General features: G+C 35.7%; 1 protein-coding gene across 9 annotated transcripts in view; it reads left to right on the forward strand.

The window, feature by feature from the left end:
- LOC109082025 (PDZ and LIM domain protein 5-like) overlaps window positions 1-19,484 on the forward strand; it is a 48,410-nt gene that overhangs the window by 10,962 nt on the left and 17,964 nt on the right. For 6 of the 9 annotated variants that reach the window (XM_042723175.1, XM_042723177.1, XM_042723179.1 and 3 more), the window contains exons 3-4: window positions 5,122-5,273; window positions 17,134-17,170. In XM_042723175.1, the coding sequence (XP_042579109.1) occupies window positions 5,122-5,273; window positions 17,134-17,170 (189 nt within the window). Of the gene's footprint in view, window positions 1-5,121; window positions 5,274-17,133; window positions 17,171-18,151; window positions 18,529-19,484 lie in introns of all 9 variants that reach the window. The other 3 variants (XM_042723173.1, XM_042723172.1, XM_042723174.1) reach the window with 1 other exon arrangement.

A 19,484-nucleotide genomic window follows, 5' to 3' on the forward strand; every position in this document is an offset into this window, starting at 1 on the left:
CATTTATGCTGTTTGTGGAAACCGTGTAGAACTGTCACTTTTGATAAATTTAATGCATCCATGCTGAATAAAATCATTATTTTTTTTAAAGATTGTATATTTAATTTATTAAATTATTATATACTTGAATATTTTAACAAAAAATTTTCTTTAAAACTAAAGTGAATGATTTAGTATTAAATTAAAAATAAAAGTGTACAGAAAATTCCCCTCAATTGAATAATCACCCATTTTTTATATTGTTGTAGCACCAGAAACAAACGCAAGCATTCATTACGATCCAAGACTGAATGAAATGCCCCTCTGTCTGACTTTTCGAACAGAAGGCTTAATTATTTGCGCAGACCTGTTCAGTGTAACGTGATGAAGCCAATGGTATCTGTCTCACACACTTCATCTGAATATTACCGTATTCTCTCATTCTCTCAGCAATGAACTTTCTTGAGCGTTTTGGTCTCTATATACAGACTGCGTTCTGCTTGCAGTAATGATTGCGACAGCACTCACGCTGTACCTCAGACACACACATAAGGCATTTTATGAGTATTCACAGCTAGTTGTGTGTTTAGATTAAAGTTAATGAACGCACCTAGTTTAGCTGAACGGGTTGGCGTGTCTCTGAGGGACGTTTATGAAATTGAATAGACCTTCTGTTCACTGTTCACCTAGCAGCCGTGCAACACCTTCAGAAACAGTAAAACCACTGATGCTGGAGTGGCAGACCATCTGTATGCGGTATGACTTCACGGTTACGCTGTGTAAAATCACCACCTGTTATATTTCAGGTTTCATGTGCTTTGGTGTGATTGGGAAACTGAATTCATTCGTGAAGAAAGCATGAATAAGATTTTATATCTACAACTGTATATAATGCTTTTGTGTTTTATGAAGTTTTTGCTAAATATCTACTTTTGTGGGCCAATGATCCTTTTAAGGAATAGCTCACCCAGAAAAATCTGTTCTGATGAAGATGTACATCTTGGATGGTCTGAGGGTGACTACATTTTCAGCTATTTTTTTTATTGTTTGAGTGAACTATTCCAAGAATTAAATGTCTTTACTGTTATATAACTATGCTTTCTTCTTTGCAAGCATAGTTTGGCATTAAGTGTCAATTGTCCCTTGAAAACATTTGGCACTGGTGCTCTAACCAGCACTGAAACCAGCAACTCTCTAATTACTGGTGTGGTTTCTTGACTTTCAAAACCACGAGTTAACCACCATGAGTAAACAAGTTGTAAAAATATTTAGCACCACATTCAGGCCCAGCTAAAACACACCAAAATATGTGTTCGCATATAGGCTGCCAGAGTAACTTGTCATTCAGAACATGCATGATTTACTTTTCTACAATGAGCACACAAGAACTAAGCAGAATTTTAATGTTGTTTAAAGCATAGAGGTGACCAAGGTCTAAAAATGGCCAAAAAGTTCAATAAGTGTATTTTTTTTAAAGAAATTAATAATTTCATTCAGCAAAGATGCATTAAACTGATCAAAAGTGACAAAAGAAAGACATTTCTAATGTTACAAAAGATTTCTGTTTCATATACTGTAAATGCTGTTCGTTTTAACTTTCTGTTCATCAAAGAATCCTGAAAAAAAGCAGCAAAACTGTTTTCAACATTAATAATAAGAATAAATATTTATTGAGCAGCAAATCAGCATATTAGAATGATTTCTGAAGGATCATGTGACACTGAAGAATGGAGTAATGATGCTGAAAATTAATCACAGGAATAAACTACATCTTTAAATATATATTACAATAGAACTGTCAGGATCCTGGACTGTTCTGTGTCGTGTTTTGCCCGTGTTTCTGTTCCTGTGTGTCCTAGTTTAGTTAATTAGTAATTCTGTTAACATGTGTTCCCCTGATTGCCCTGATGTTATAAGTCCTAGTCTGTGCAGTCTGTCTTCATCGAGTCTACTTGTGTACTGTTTGTGTTCCTCAAGCCCCTGTTATGATGTTCGCCCTGAGTCTCCTGGATTAAAGAATTGTTAAACGTTTCCTTGTGTCTCCTGAGTTCCTTCAAACAGCATAACGTGACAGAAGACCCGACCTAAATACAGATTATTGCGTGTTTCCCCTCCGTTTTGTTTTTGTTTTCTCTCAGTGTTTTTTCTTTCCGTTGTGCCCCATGGATCCCCTCATCAAGCCCAAATTCCTCCTCCTCTTGCTGGAGCAGGGGGGCCGATCTCTTGATGACCATACCAGACTGTTCCTCTTGCTAGCTAATGCCAGCAGCTACCCGGACGATGCGCTCTGCTCATTTTATGATACAAGCCTGAACACCGCGAGCAGAGCTCTGTCATCTGAAGATGGTCCTCGAGGGCCTTTGTAGAGTGGACTCTGGCGAGAAATGGATCACCACTCACCGTCTGCCCCATGGATGATCTCGCCAGGTCCACTCCTGACCCAGAGCCCAGCCCACCATCTCCCCGTGGTACGGAGCATCAGCTTGAGCCCACCGATAATGGAAAGCCATTTCCCACCATGATCCGCGAGCCAGAGCATAGCCAAGCGACTGAGCAGATGATCGCCCCGGAAGTTGAGCCTAACCCATCAGACCAGGTGCGAGAGCCGGCAACAGTGCCCACCTTGAGGTAGCAAGCCATGGATGGTTTGAGTGCGGAGAGGAGCTCCGCCCCTGCATCGCCCCTGGAGTGAGCTGAGTATGGTGGGGCAAAAGTACCAAAACGAAGAGGGGAGGGCTTCATCCCCCGAATCCAGTTCAGAGCGCCCTCCACCTCGGCTCCTAATTCCCTCGCCTCCACCATCACCCATCATCCATCAGCTCCACCGGGCTCCCTCGTCCCTCCGGCTCCACCTTGGTCAGGCGTAGACCCGGCATCACCTCTGGACTCTTCTCCTCTGGTTGTGCCTCATCGCTCCGTCCCACCGGCTCTGTTGGGCTCCTACCCACCGCCAGCTCCACCTTGGTCATCAGTTGCTCCGGCTCCGCTGCGGATCTCTGGATCTCTACCTCCGCCTTGGTCGCCAGAGCCCTCAGCTCCTCCTCCCGGATCCTCGACATCCCCCTGGCTCACCTGCTCCGCCACCGTTGGAACACACTTATTTTAAATTCTAAGAATTTAATTTATTTTACAATTTTACTTGTATTTTTGATCACAATACTTTTAAACAGTATTATGATGTACTGACCAGGAGTTAAGTTATAGTCGTAGTTCATTTTCATGTCAAAATGTGAATGTTATCAATTTATTACAAAAAGGAAGCACATGTTCTTACTCAAATTGTGACATTTATTTAATATCTTTTATATCTGCAACTCTGAAACTCTGTAAGTCAGTGAATATATGCATGAATTTATACTGCATTTATTTTTTCTTTAAAGACTCAAATTAGAGTTCGTCTTTGCCCTACGCATTAATCAGAACGACCGGACCCCATTCACTAAACAGACACACATTTGTATGCAAATTCACACACTTACACACACACACGCTTTTTGTTCTTCCATCAGATCTCATATCGGTCCCATTTCCTTTCTTTTGAAACGCACTTCCTGATTTCAGATGTGTTTATTGTGCGTGTTTATTTGTGTGTAGTGTCCGCTGTTGTCCTCGAGGGCACAGCATGCAACTGAACTCAATCAAAGACCAACAAGCCACATGTTCTCAAGCGCATTAATGAGAGAACCCAAGAAGCGTTTACAATCGCACACGACGGCCGAAAACATGTGTTTGCGAGTTAATTATGTGTTTCCACCTTCAAATTGGCTTTGCTTTAGCTATCCCAAGATTGTGGTTTCGTGAAAAACAGCATCCGCGTTGTCTTTGGGTGCCGTTGCGCTGTAATTGCTCTCAGATGCTCTTTGTGTTTTATTTCTGTTTACTCTCCAGTGGAAACAGAAGTTATGACAGGAATCAAAGAAAGCGGTGCACTTTTGTGTTATTGTGGCATTAAACCAGCGATGCTGCATACTTGTACCACATGTTTTCAACCAGGTTCTTGTCTTTTCGACGCATTAATGTGTTCTCGAGTGCACAAGAAAGAGCGCCGCTTTCATGCAGGATTGTGGCAAAACATTGATGAATGAGATGTAGTCTCAGATGTTTACAGCGTCTCATATAAAAGGCACACAGCTGAGCACACATGAACACATATGTCTGCCATCTGCAGGGTTTGTGTTTATATAAGATAATCTTATTAAAGAGGTGGTCATGTGATAATTGAAGAGCACTTGAGTGGTTTCAGACTGAAAGTGGACTGGAGTCTTTCAGAGTTATCTTTACTTAAATTCTGTTTGAATTGGCCCGACCACACCGGCCTCAGGTTTGCAGGGACATCCGCTGTGATTTATGCACCACTTGAACAGAGTTTATTTTGCACTAAATGTGAACTTTTGTCTTGAGTTGTTTACTGTTGAAAGCTCTGCTGTGTTTGAAGTGAATCTCTTTTACTGATACTCTCTTATTGTTTCCTAAAGCTTTTACAGATTTCAAAAGTGCAGCTTATATGTCTGTTTTTAATCACTTTTATTTGAATTCTGATTAGTACGGTACAATACCGTTCAAAAGATTGGGGTCAGTAAGATCTAATTAATGCTTTTATTCAGCAAGGATGCATTAAATTGATCAGAAGTGACAGTAAAGACATTTGTAATGTTACAAAAGTTTTTTATTTCAAATATATGCTGTTCTTTTGAACCTTCTTTTCATCAAAAAAAACCTGAAAAAGTCATGGTTTTCATAAAAATATTATTTGACATTTATATGTGCAATGTTTCTTGAGCAGCAAATCAGCATATTGGAATGATTTCTGAAGGATCATGTGACACTGAAGACTGGAGTAATGATGCTGAAAATTCAGCAATAAATTAAATTTTACAGTATATCCATATATATACTGTACTGTATGATATTACTGTTTTTACTGCATTTTTGTGCAAGATATTTCTTTAATATACATACATATATATATATATATAAATCTGCTGAGCTGCCTTACTTCGTAAAAATGAGATTCTAAGTTCAAATATCATTCGAGGTATTTTGGTATTTATACTTAAAAGAGCCACCCAATCAATTCGTGGCATATTTAACAATAAGATATGTGTCCCTGTGTTATTTTCATCATTATCTGTGTGGTTTCAGCTGTCGGATGGAGGAAAGGCTGCTAAAGCAGGAGTGGCTGTGGGAGATCTGGTCCTGTCCATCGACGGCATCAGCACTGATGGCATGAACCACCTCGAGGCTCAGAATAAGATCAAATCCAGCACAGACAAACTCAACCTCTCCTTACAGAAGTAAGAATATGCATGCACTGCTTTGGTAATTGGGCAAAAAAGTTATTGAATATGCTAAAAATGACAAATACATTAAATACACAATAATATTGGAAATAGTACTGTCCAGTATTCAAGTATGTGCTCTGAATAGTACAAACATGCAGACTGTTTCTGCAATATATATAGTGTACTGTGCACATTATGCAAATTGAATACATAGAATACATAAACAACCTTTGCCAAATGTGCAGTATACCGCAATGCATAGAATACTGTATCCCACAATGCAGTGCGCTTACCTTGAACCTCAGTATGATGGAGGACTAACGGGGAAAGTAATTGTAGATTTATTTATTTTTTCACTTTGTTTTATTATAAGACAAATAAAGAATATATAGATTTATAAAATGTATTCACTAATTTAAGTGAACAAATGTTTATTTATTTATTATTCTTTTATTTTGTATTTTTAATGAGTTAATTTATTTTTATTATGTATTATGTTTTATTTGTTTATTTATTTATTTATTTTTAATTCATTCATTTATTTTATTTGTGTTTTTATTTATTTATTTATTATGCATTATTTATTATTAAACTTTTTTATTTAATTTATGTGTTATTATTTTATTAATTCATTCATATTTATTTATTTGTTTGTTTATTTGTTTTATTTAATTAAATTTTTTCTCAAGGTGATACCTGAATGCCACTTGCTGAATTAAACATGCAACATGAGATCATGTGACAACATTCCATTCTATTATATGAAATGTTTATTATGGAATAATGCCTTTTGTTGTTGTGTTTTCTTTTCTTTTTTAATTCTGAAAAGTAGTAAGAAAGTAGACATTGAACAACAGAGCTGTCAAGATCCAAACATGACAAAAAATGACCATGAATGTAATATTCCAAGGCATTTTATAATTTTGTGTGAGAAACAATATGAAATCGAAATGTTATTGTAATGTAATTTTACCTTCACACAAATTTAAGAATCCTTGACAAATGAAAATCTACCATTTTGTTTGTTTAGAGAATGCATTGCTTATCTTTTGTTTGTTTATTTATTATAATTTGATGAATAAGGGAAGTCTCAGAATTTATGAAGCTAAAATAATCAGACTGCACAAGCTCAAGAGATGATCACAATCCTTTTGCGTAAGCACACACATTCGATTTGTGGTATGTGAAGAGAACTAGTGGAGCACAATTGTCCAGACTTTTGACTGGTTCTCTGTGTGTTTGAGAGCAGAAGAAGTGTGTTTTGTTTGCATGTGTGTGCCAGCTTCCTGTTTCCCTGTTTGATCCACTAACGGAAAGTTTTGTCTCACTGTCAAGCCATGGGAATCACACACGCACATGCTGACACGTAAGACTCGGTTTGCTCAGCGGTGACAGAAAAACACTCACACGCTGGTCTGGTGGAAATCAAAACATCAAGAGAGAGACTGGGACTGATGGACAGATACATGAGCTGTGTCAAGTCAGAAAGCCAAGTCCTGAATGTGGTGAAAGGAGGAGCTGGGGATAGAGGAGGGTAATTTGCTCCTGAGCAAGTGAAAAAGCTGCTGAATAATACTGAATAGAGCTTATATAGGAATGTCGTGATAGGTGTTGTATTCCTATAGGTAGATGCGATCAGCTGAGAGTCATCCGATGCAAGCTTGACTCACGTGACCTAATTTAGGCAGAAATTTAAGATTTATGTATTTGAATTGCATATAAAAAACCTTGCTCATACTTTGTTTAATTTTTTCACAATTAACAGATTTATACTGATTTGAGGCAATTTAAATAAATGCATTTTAAAAGTATAATTATTTAAATAGACCAACACAGATGCAAAAGGGGTCATTTGATGATGCTAAAAATAACATTATTTTGTGCATTTGGTGTAGTTTAAGGTTCAAAAAACACATTATTTTCCATATACCGTAAATTATTGTTGCTCCTCTCTGCCCCGCCTTTCTGAAATGCATTGATTTTTAAAAACTAACATCAACCAGGTGAAGCAAATCTTACTCCCCATACAATACATTGCGTTAAACACACACCGAAAACACAAAATCACGTCACCAAAAATACAACAGCAAGAATAAAAGTTATGCCTTCTTTCTTTATTTATTTTGAAACACATCAGGTCAGAAAGTTTCTACCCATATTCATGGCACGGCGGCAGCAATACAACAGCAAGAATAAAAGTTATGCCTTCTTTCTTTGCGTATACATTTGGGCAGTGTTATGCAAATCTTCCCACATAGTGACGTAGATATGTGGGGGCGTGTTAAAAAAGAATCATATTAGGATGAGGACGAGTACTAACCTTAAATAAAGAATATCTCTTTGGGTTTGAGACTTCTTATCTATGCACAAGGACATCATATACCTCGTAAAATTTACATCTCGCACACTTCAATGCACTTTGAATGGAACATCCTGTGATGTCCACTTCGCAGGGCACTTACGTTCAAATAGAACAACACTCCAAGAGAGAAAAATTCAGGGTTATTAGTTAACTAAAACAAAAACCATAAAAAATGTTTAAAAACTTGGAATGAAATAAAATATATAAAAAAAGAAAAACTTGAAATTGCATCATATGACCCCTTTAATAGAACTATGTAATTAAAAAAAAAATTAAAATGTTTTATGCTTTTTGATGGTTTTTAGCTAATAAAAATAACCCTGGATATTATTCAGATAACTGGTAAACATGGCATGACATCTCTTCAAACTGTTGCTCTGTTTTGACACTAGCTGACCTGAAAGAGAAAACTTTTGTTGCATGAATTGCATTTTGAAGCATTTCAGAATACAGTGATGCATGAAATCTATAGCTTGCCAAAATAGACAGGTTTGAATTTATGTACTTGGAGTAATGCAAGAAGTCAAGTTTCTCATCTTTCTCCACTGACAGCCATTCATCAACAGCAGTCATGCTCTATTGAAATTTTGGCCATAACATATAATTTGCAAATGTTTCATTATATTCTAAATGTTTGGCATGTTTTTTGACTGCTGCACAGCAGTGGTACTGTGTGCTTTAGTCTGGGTTATCAGGTTATGTTGTGGTTTGGGTTTAGTTTTACCTCTTATGGCTTATATTTTCTGTTATTTGTAATTAGAGCAGCCTGCAGGTAATGGGTAATTTTATTCATTAAATGCTTTTGTGTGACTCTGAAACTGTCGAGAAGCAAGACACTGAGAGACCAGCTGTTTGTATGTTTGAGTGTGTCGAAAGTGTGCGTCTGCGGGTCTTAAGCACTAATGGAGGACGCTAGGATTTTATTGGAGAGCTGCTGTGGAGATGCCAGACTCGGCTCCAGCTGCAGAGATGTGGAGTTTTACAGGCTTTCTGTTGATTCTCATAGATGACAGTAGATTACACAGAGAGAACAAGAGACTCCATGTTAATTAAAAGCACATGCAGTGAATGATTTTATTGAATTGTTTTTTTTGGTTTGTGTTTGCTGTGAGAGAGCCAGTGTCGCTGTTGTACTTCATCTAACTTACCATAAGCTCACACAGATGCTCATATCAAGTCCATTTTTAGTGCTAATTTCTTAAGGTTTCAAGATATTGACTGATGGAGTGATTTTCCATGACTTCCATTTATTTGTTTATTTGTTTGTTTTCCCATGAAGTCCATTTACGTTTATTTACTTATGTACTTATTTATTTAGCAAATAAATCAATTAATCAATAAATCAATCAATTAAGGTTTGAAGTTATTGATTGATTTTCCATGACTTCCATTTATTTATTTATTTATTTTCCATGAAGTCCATTTGTTTGTTTGTTTTCCAAGAAGTCTATTTACTCAATTATGTACTTATTTATTTAGTAAATAAATAAACAAAGTTTATATAGTAAATTAATAAATTAAGTCTATTTATTTATTTATTTTTTATAAGTCCATTTATAATGTTAATTTCTTAAGGCTTCTTATACCAAAACATTCATAATTTGACAATTTACACATTTTCTCTAACCCTTTGAGTTAAATATCTTAATTATCTTAATAATTAAAAGGGGTAACAAATTTTCTTGTCTCATTGAACTTTTTTTCAAAGCTCAAACTTCACTAAATTGTTTAATTTGTGGATCGGATGTGTAGATATATTCACTTTTATATATATATATAAATATTACATGCACATTGCATAATATGCATATGAGCACAGGAGCAATATGTGCTCTAATGACATTAGAGACAGTATAGGAGGAAAGCTGGGCATCTAGTAATAAAAATAAATAGGAGAAATCCTAGATGTTTAATTTCTTACAGACCGTGCAAGCATCATTTCTAATGCTATTGTCAGATTTGCCTGTTTTGTTGTTTTTTACTAGATTTCAGTCTAGTAGACCTGAGCTGTACTTGCTTGTAACCAGGACGGCTGAAGTGACTTGCCTTGTGTTGACGTGTGTGTGTGTGTTTGGAGGATGTTTATATTGGCCATTCTGAGACACGGCAGGCTTCTGTTTCCACATTAATGAACTAAAATGAGTTTATATCCACTGAAATAACAACGAAAGTACTTTAGGGAAAAAGAATTGTGAAATCTCAGTGTTGTTTTTTTGCCCTTGAACGGCCTCTCTCAACAGCCTGAATCATGTAAACGAAGCTAAACAGCGAAAACCTGTAATTCTTTATTCCCTTTTTGCGTGTGTGTTCTTGATTGTACGCATGTGTTGTTTATGCATCTGTCTGTTTTTGTGTTACGCTTCAGGTTTGACGTTTGTTAGGCCACATCCAAACACACAAATGATCCTCGCTGGTTCTGAACGCTTAAACACACAGACGGTTGCCAGATCCTCATCAGAGCGCAGATTAAACTGACCACACAACTTCCTAAGCACAGAAGACGTCAAACATAGCATCCGATTCAAGCGTTCACAGCAGGGTTGAATGCAGGTTACTTGATTATATGGGTTTGTGAGGGTGTTTTTCTGACCGACTGGAGGAAATGTTTAGCTTGGTTTAATTAAACCAGCTAAACTTCATCTCATACCACTTTTGTGTAACCACAGGATCATAACAACCCCTGACATGAGTTCTCATCCCCAGAGAGAGACCAAAAAGAGCTTATTTATGCTTATTATTTATGAGTACATGCTTAAAGAACAAGGGAAATATATAGATTCTAAGTGAAAATTGCAAAAAATCAATTTTCACTTTAAAAAAGCATTTAACACATTAAATTAAATTGTTAAATTTTGAAGTAGAAAAACTGAAATAGTATTTTCTTGTAAAATGTACTCCAATTTTTATTTTTATTTTTATTTTTTTTTACAGTTTGGTAAGTTGTGGACTTCTTTAATTAGTATTAGATGAATCTGGGGAAATTATCTGAAAATTTAAACAGCACAAGAAAAATAACAATGTTTATTTATTTTCATAATAATCAGCACTGACAGTAATGAATGAATGAAGCCGTAATAATACTGTACATTTATTTTAGTAGTATTATTAATATTGTTCAAGTTCCTGTTAAGAGTCGACTTTCTCGCCAGATGAACTTAATTTAGACTCTCGCAGATCTGAATTTGGACTGTTAACACTCTTGTGTCCCAAATGTCTGAAACATTATTCTGAAAGAAAAACAGTTTGGACATTTGGACTCAGATGCAGAGAGAACACAAATGTTTCTCTGTAATTCATCTATTCTAACTGATATTTCGTTAGCTAAATTTGTAAACAATAAGACACGGAGAGAGACAGAGCCAGTAAAAGATGCCAGATCTAGAGATCGACCTGCGTTTTAATATGTACTGTATTGTTTATTTTGAATTTTAATGTGACTCATTTTCTGTGTGCACATTCAGAGTGGAATACTAGCTTACTGTGCAGTACACACTGAATAGTGCATACTATTTTTGATTTTTATTTTTAAAGTGAAACATTACTCCACAGTAGTATTGGCCTCAAAATCTATACCTCATTTGCATGATTCATTTGGTGAGTGTCTCAAGTTATCATCTTGTTACTAATTTTTGTTGCATTTTTAATCCAGGTTTGTATAAAATGTCTTACATTTACATTTGAGTCAAGGAAGGAGATAAATAAACTTACTGGAAATGAAAGGTCAGGTTGAGTACATTGCATTGTGGGATGCAGTTTTCTGTTCTGTTTTTCTTACTCATTATTTTGTGTCTTGTTTTTCTAGTATACATTTCTAAACATTCTTAATTCAAGAAAAATGTACTTAAAGTGAAATGACTTAAGATTCTGAGATAAAAAATGTGTCAAAATGAAGCGAGTTTAAGTTTAAAACGATAAAAAACTGGGTCAGAAAAATTAAATTAATTCAAAGAAAGAAGCAGATTATTTTTCTTACCCCATTGACAGATATTTCCCCTGCTTTTTAAATATAAATTCACTTTATTTTGATACATTTTTCAGAAAACAAGTCTTTATTCTTTTGCTGTGCTGAAAATCCTTTACCTAATTTATCTAGTGTTACCTTTAAAAAATTGCTTGTAAATCTCATTATCACTAAATCTTGCATTCAGTTTTTTATCAGCTTGTTTTCTTGCAATTAGCAAAGGTTTTGTGTTTCTTTCTGGAACTGATTAATCATAGGCCTCATCATCTGAGCTAATGCACCGCAGTTTTGGAGTGAAAAAAAAAAATATGGATAATTTTGGAAATATTCACTAAAAAATGAGGTTCATAAGCTCAGATCAATGAGGCCTAAGATCAGTCAATTCCAAAAAGAAGTACAAAACCTGTCCTAACTGAAATAAAGCAAGCTGAGCAGGTGATAATATAGGAAAACAATAATTTTTTTGTAGGCCAGTTATTTTTTGAACAGGAACACTGCAAGTGCAGCAAGGTGGGAAACAATCCTTACAGAAATTACCCTTATTTTTTGGGGGGGGAAGCTGTTATACAGTACACACAATGTGAGCAAAATTAGTTTTGTCCAATGCGACAACATTAGCATTTTTGGGGAGAAGAAAGTCCTGAACACAACATGAGGGTTAAGCAAAGTAAATGTATCTTGATTTAAGAAGTTTTACATAAAATACTTAGTAAGAAATCATGTTTTTGCAGTGTACTGCTCATTTTGGCTAATTCATGTTCATACTGATCTTCTTGCAACCCTCGTATGGACCACTGTGCAGTCTGCAATTCTTTGCTCAAACAAGAGAAATCAGACAGCATCAGGGTTACATGTCTTCTTTATGAACCAGGTTTGCGCAGACCTCTAATGTGAAGTAATGTGAACAAAAAAGAGAATGTGTATCAATCAGGTCCTCAAGGTGTTTCAAAACCTGCATTTCTTCTCCGTTCTGGACTGTGTAGGATGGTCAGTTTGCCCTCACATGAACATGATTTGAATGCCATGCATGTTTTTTTTCTCATGACTGCTCTCAAAGCATTAAATTATTAAACCTCCTGCACTTTTATCTCTAAATTATCTCTCTGTGAATTCTAAGCCCTTAACTGTCTAAAAAGTGTAAGCTGAAGCCTGCTCACCAGAACAACACACACTGTCCTGCACTTCAGCACATCCCTGAATGTGTGTGTCGGCGTTCACAGGATATCACAGCTGGATAACATCCCATTTTCCATTAGCGAGATACAGCAGGATAAAAATCAACATTTGGAAGAGAGTTCAAAGCGTAATGAAATTTCCACCCTCAGATTATTCTGATCAACATGGTTTCGAACTTGAAAAGAATATAATAATGACCTTCCTTCATGTCCTTTTGCTCTCTTGATTAATTACTGATATAGTAATTCCTGATTTCAACATAGCATCTTAAAGAAATAGGTCACAGAGAAATCAATATTCTTTCATTCCGTGGAAATAAAGGTCTAGAAGAAGATATAATGCCCAAATTGCTCTTTTCTGTGTACTGTAAATAGGTAAGAAATGTCAAAGAACAGTATATAGAAAAAATGTACATGATGGCAGAATATTTATTTTTGGTTAAACTGTCACTTTAAAGTTGATGCGAGTCATTTTAGTAATTTGAAACAGGCTTTCAAAACACTGTATATGTATGATACTTTGAAAAATATTCTTGATGTTTTATAGTTTTCAGATCAGTCTACTGGTTTCTGGGTTGTCTAAAGATACGCTATAGAGATGGTTGTTATCAGTACTGTTTAAAGTTTTAGTTTTCTGTAGAAAACCATTTCTGGTTTCAGTGATGTTAAGGGCATTTTTTGAGCCCATACACTCTTAAAAATAATGGTTCTTTATTGGCATTGATGGTTCCGTCAAGATCCTTTAACATCCATTGATCCTTTCCATTCCATTCATAATTCTATTTTTTGAGCAAAATAATCATGATTAACCGTTTAATCTTGATTAATTTGCTCAAAAAATAGAATCATAATTATTAATGTCACCATTAGATATTTTTGTCATAAACATTTTTTGCACTTCTTAATTTTAAACATAAAGAGAAGGTCACAATACTGAAAAGATAAAGTTTTGCTGGTGTTTTCAGCTCATGTAGAGAGTGCAGGTGCATGGTTGCCATGTTGTGAAGATTAAGTTAACCACTGGACAGAAATTGTATTGATTTATATAAAAAAAAAGCTCTGAATGGTGGATATAAACTCTTGAAATCTTGCAACTGCAACCATGAAAGCTTGTGGAGGCTTGTTACCAATGCAAGAGAATGCATATGCCAAATTAAAATAAACAAATTTCAGGATAAATCACCAGCAGGCAAATAAATGCTTAATAAATTAAGAGAAATCGCATTTATCGTGCAACCCAATGTCAACATATGACTTGTCTGAGAAGCAGAAGTTTCATTTTGCTCTCCATTTATCTCACTGCCATTTAATTAAGATAACACAGATGTGATATTTTGTTCCTGCAGCTTGTTATTGCTGTTTTCCTCACCCAGACACAAATGTTCATTCACACACTGTAGCAGAACAGGAAAGTGGAGTTTGAAAGGGTTTTAGTTATTAATGAAGGGAAATCAGCGAGTCGTGCATCAGACCGCAGTCTCAGGGTGTGAGATATAAACGAGACGTCAAACAGATGCTCTGAGAGAGTATTATGATGACGTCACCGTAGGGCAGATGTACACTGTCTTACACCGTTTGTGCTACAGATGTAAATGTGTAGAAATGCAAGTGACTTATGGTATTCACATAGTGGATAATAGTAGTAGTAGAAATCCCACAGACTTGCACTAAAGGAGGAACTTGTCCCTGGATCTACAGACCAAAATATCACAGAAATATTCACGGTGGACAAGTAAGAAACCAAAGCCAAAGTTCTGAGAACATTTCCTGTTTGCTGGGATTGTGTATGTTTCTGTCTAAACATGAACGAATACACACACACACACACACACACACACACACACACACACACACACACACACACACACACACACACACACACACACACGCACACACACACACACACACACAAAGAGCTGTTCATTCGAGTGTAATAAAATGGTCTAAGGAGTTTAAGAATGTAAGAATGACCTTCTTTGTTTATCAATTAAATACTATTAACTTAATAATCAGTTCCACATGTAATTTAAGACTTACTCTCATTGCAAGGTTATTGCATTTGCTGGTATTTTTGTCATTATGTGTGTGTGTCTGTGTGTGTGTGTGTATTTTCTCTCTCTTTCTTTGTCATTATAATACTGTAGAATGACAGAATGTTCTATGAATCTGATCTATCTATAAACATGTTCATTATTTTTTAAGTTATATTTATGGTCTTTTTATGCATTTATTGTGAGAGGACAGTGGAGAGCTGACAGGAAAACACTGATTTTTATCTTTGAAGAGTTGTGCTACTTCATATTTTTGTGGAAACGTTTGTGTTGTGTACATTTGGGATGCTTTGGTGAACTTTGATGCTTTGATGACTTTACTTGAAATAGGAATTTCTTCTGTAACATTATAAATGTCTTTACTGTCACTTTTGATCAATTTAATGCATTGCTGAAAAGTGTTAATTTCTTAAAAAAAAAAAAAAAAAAAGATCTTACTGACCCCAAACTTGTGAACAGCCGGTTTGTGGTGTTTTAGTCTGTGGCATTGTTTTAAAATCTGGATTTCATTTGACTTGCTTATTTCATTCCATGCAAGAAATTGGCTCCTTAAAACATTGATGATTATTCCGACTTTTGCTAGGAAGGATATTTAAAGACTGTATGTCAAATTTGACTGAATATAAAATCAATGAATTGAATAGAAATTATTCAGTTAACAAAGTTAAATGAATTAAATCAGACTAGTTTCTCTCTCTCTCTCTCTCTCTCTCTCTCTCTCTCTGGCGTTGTTCTGCTGGTCTTCTGAGTCCTGTGAATCTATATTGAGTGATACTAAGAACAGAGTATTAGCTCATACTGTAACTGCAGAGTGCAAGTGCTCATGTTCATCTGACCGGATCAACAGTACTAAACCCAGCCCGGCCCGCTGGATCTCACTCTAAAGACCTCCGCGAAGGGATACACAGCCTTCTCATGAGCTCACGATGGTCACGTGTGTGTGTGTTTACATAGAAACAAAGATAAAACACACACATACAGGAGCAAATGCTTACATCTCCTGTTATATTACACTCTTCAAGATGTGTGACTGTATTTTAGGTACAAAATTGTACCCAGAAGCTAAATCGGATAAAATCTCCCTTTGGGAACATCTTTAAAGGTCAAAATGATTCATAAGTAAATAAATAAATAATTATAAAAAAAAACTAAGATGTGTGAGATTGTTCTAGAAGGTCTTGAGTTCAGATTCTCAGAGATGGTAATTAATACTCAAGCCCTCTGCTAGCCTCACACACACATGCACAGCAACAGTATCGCTTACTGTCAAAGCATAGTTTGAGTTTAATAACACACCATATCATACACTACCAGTCAGAAGTTTGGAATCGTTAAGAGTTTTTAAATGGTTTTAAAAAAGAAGTCTCTTCTGCTCACCAAGGCTGCATATATTTGATCACAAATACAGTAACATCAGTAATATTGTGAAATATTATTGCAACTTAAAATAACACTTTTCTGCTTGAATATATTTTAAAATGTAACATGATGCGCAGCTGAATTTTCAGCATCATTACTCCAGTCTTCAGTGTCACATGATCCTTCAGAAATCATTCTATTATGCTGAGTAGCTTCGCAAGAGACGTTTATGATATTTAATGTTGTGCTCTTTCTTTCTTTTTTTTAATAGTGATACACTACTATTCAAAAGCCACAGTAAAGGCATTTAAAATGTTAAAAATGTATGTTGTTCTTTTGAATATTCCATTAATTGAAGAATCCTGAAAAAATGTGTCAGTTATATCAGTTTCCACAAAAATATTAAGCAGTTTTAGTAACTGTTTTCGAAATTGATAATAATAATAGGAATCATTGTTAATAACTGAGCAGCAAATCAGCAAATTCGAATAATTTTTGAAGGATCATGTGACAATGAAAACTGGAGAAATGATGCTGAAAACTCATCTTTATATCACAGGAATAAATTAAAATTTAAAATGTATTAAAATAGAAAATATGTAACATTTTAATAATATTTAATATTATTTCTGTTTTTACTGTATTTTTGATCAAATAATTACAGGCTTGGTGAGTATAAGAGACTTCATAATTATTCCAAATTTTTGACCACCACCAGTTTAAAACCAAACCTGGCATGGTTTCTTTATAGGATACAAACCTAATTCTGTTCTCCCCTGCAGGCAAAACAAATTCAGAACCACTCTACAAACTTCCATGCGGTCGTTCCGTGTCATTATGAATACAGGCCTATGATTTTACAGCAAACCACAGTTAGACGTTCCCTATGTACTGCCACTGTCAGCTCTAGATGTGGTCACAGCAGATTCATTAATGTTTTTGTCCATTGCTTGTGTTCCAACAGAGCTTCCAGTCGTCCAAAACCAGATGTGGCACCAAAGGTATGAGATTTATACACACGTACAGCCAGCCAGAGCGCACAACTGGAGTATTGTGTATATGTCATTATTCCCCTCTGAGACAGACTCACAGCAGCTCTATATGTATGCATGAGTATTAGTTGTGCATGTTTGTAGCAAATATAAGTGTGCTTTCTGCGTTCAGTTATCTGTCTTGAATTGCTAAAAGTCACATGCTGCATTTAGGTTGTGTTCAGAATAGAATACTAGAACAATGCATACTGAACATTTCATTATTATTATTATTTTATATATATATATATATATATTGTGAAACAGTGTGCTACTTTGGTGTCACATGAGGTACATTCCTCATTACGAGGCATGTTTAATGTAGAAAGTTGCTGTTATATTCAGTTATATGCAGTTATATTCTCTGATAGATATGATTATTTACATTTATGCATGGCATTAAAATTTTTACATTTGGCAGATCATTTTATCCAAGGTGAACTGCATTGCATTCAAGCTATATATTTATATTCATGCTGTCCCTGGGATTGAACCCTTGTCATTGGCATTTCAAGCACTACTGTATGCTTTACTGTTTGAGCTACAGGAATGCACTATTTGGTATATCTCAGTGGTACATAAATAACATTAATTTGAGTTAAAATGGTGAAATTATCTGTTGCTGCGTGTAAGCATAAAAAAACACCTGAAGATTAATATATATATATTTTTGCCAATGAGAACAGGGCTTTGAAAATGCATCATAAGGTCATATGACCAAAATATTTATCATGGCATAATCCGTTCTGTCTTGCATCCTTTTTTCTAAAATAATATATACTGTATTTAGTAAGTGGTCAGCTAATATTCCATTCTGAACATACTGACAGACATTATTTAGGTCTCCAGTGGTGTAGCTTCTGTTGAGTAACCCATTTGTTGTTGTCTGTAGATTTTGAGTTGCTCTTGTTGTTTTGTTTGAGTCCTGCATGTGCTTTCCTCCATGTTTAGGATGATTCTGTGGAAATCATCAAACCCTTTCCCATGACAACCTCCATTCCATCTTCCTCTGACATCACAAACTCCACCCACAACACTTCATCCTCCAATAGGAGCGCTCGCCCGTTTGGAGGGGCAGGGTCATCACACATAGCCTCTATTCCGTCCGCCGTGTCTGCTTTTGCACCCACCTCCCCAGCTCAAAACCCTAATCCACAGGCTCCGCCCACTCCTACTGATGGCTCACCCAATCATCTACCGGCGGTGCCCCGCCCTTCAGTGTATAACACACCCATCAATCTCTACTCCAATGAGAATGCCTGTGAGGTTGCCATGGGCCAGAGGCGGGGCCTGCTGGAAAGCCAGGGTGAAAGCTTTCAGCTGAATGGGTAAGAGTTTGATTGACACTTTCATGCCTCACCCACCATATAAACATAGAACTCAACTCAAAAAGTGACAACTGCTTGTTCAGTGGACTGAGTTCTGGAAGCACAAAAGAGGGACAAAGAGACAATGTTGTGTACAGTATACAGTATAAGGGAATTCATATAATAGACATCCAATAAAACTTTGTAAATGATGTAAACAAATCAGTTGGTGCTTTTGTGGCTTCCCTGCTACAAAAAGCATCTTAAACCAGTATAAGCAGGTTTGCTGGGTCTCCCATCCTGGTTAGGCTGGTATATTAGATGGTTTTAGCTGGTTTTTAGGCATTTTTCAGCTAAAAGTAATGAGAATGACACAACGCAATTACTAAAACTTTATACTAATATATCACTGTTCAGAACAAGTTAAAACAACAGCTTATACCAAATCAGACTATTTTAAGCTGTTTCGGCAGAGGTTTTAATGTATTTTGTTATTAGAAATGACTAAAATGTACCAATTTTTGCATTTCCATTAGCACGTTTGTTCTTTGTGTCTGGATGTAATAGCAATATAAGATATTTGCAAATGTCATATCGCAGTTCAAACCACAACATATGATAAAATAATCCTAATATAATTACAATATTACCTAGCACTAGAACTAAATTACGGCTTACAGTTTATGATTTTGAATGCATATACTATTTTTAAACAACCTATGAGCTCACGGTCACTCTATCTTAAAATGTTCAGATGTTTTCACTAAAAATCATAGATTTTGGATGACGTTTTTACTTCTGTTGAACTCTATTGCCTTGTTTTGAACATCAACATATTGCCAACAGCAGACTCTGTCACTGAGACCAAAACATTTGAATTTGAAACTGTATTTAGTTGGTTTTCATGTTGTCCCTCCCCACCTTTTTTGTAACATGGTTTAGTCCAAACATGCACTTCAGCTGGATGGATTAAACCA

Source organism: Cyprinus carpio, chromosome B5, assembly GCF_018340385.1.
Source record: "Cyprinus carpio isolate SPL01 chromosome B5, ASM1834038v1, whole genome shotgun sequence".
In the NCBI taxonomy this organism is placed as follows: Eukaryota; Metazoa; Chordata; class Actinopteri; order Cypriniformes; family Cyprinidae; genus Cyprinus; species Cyprinus carpio.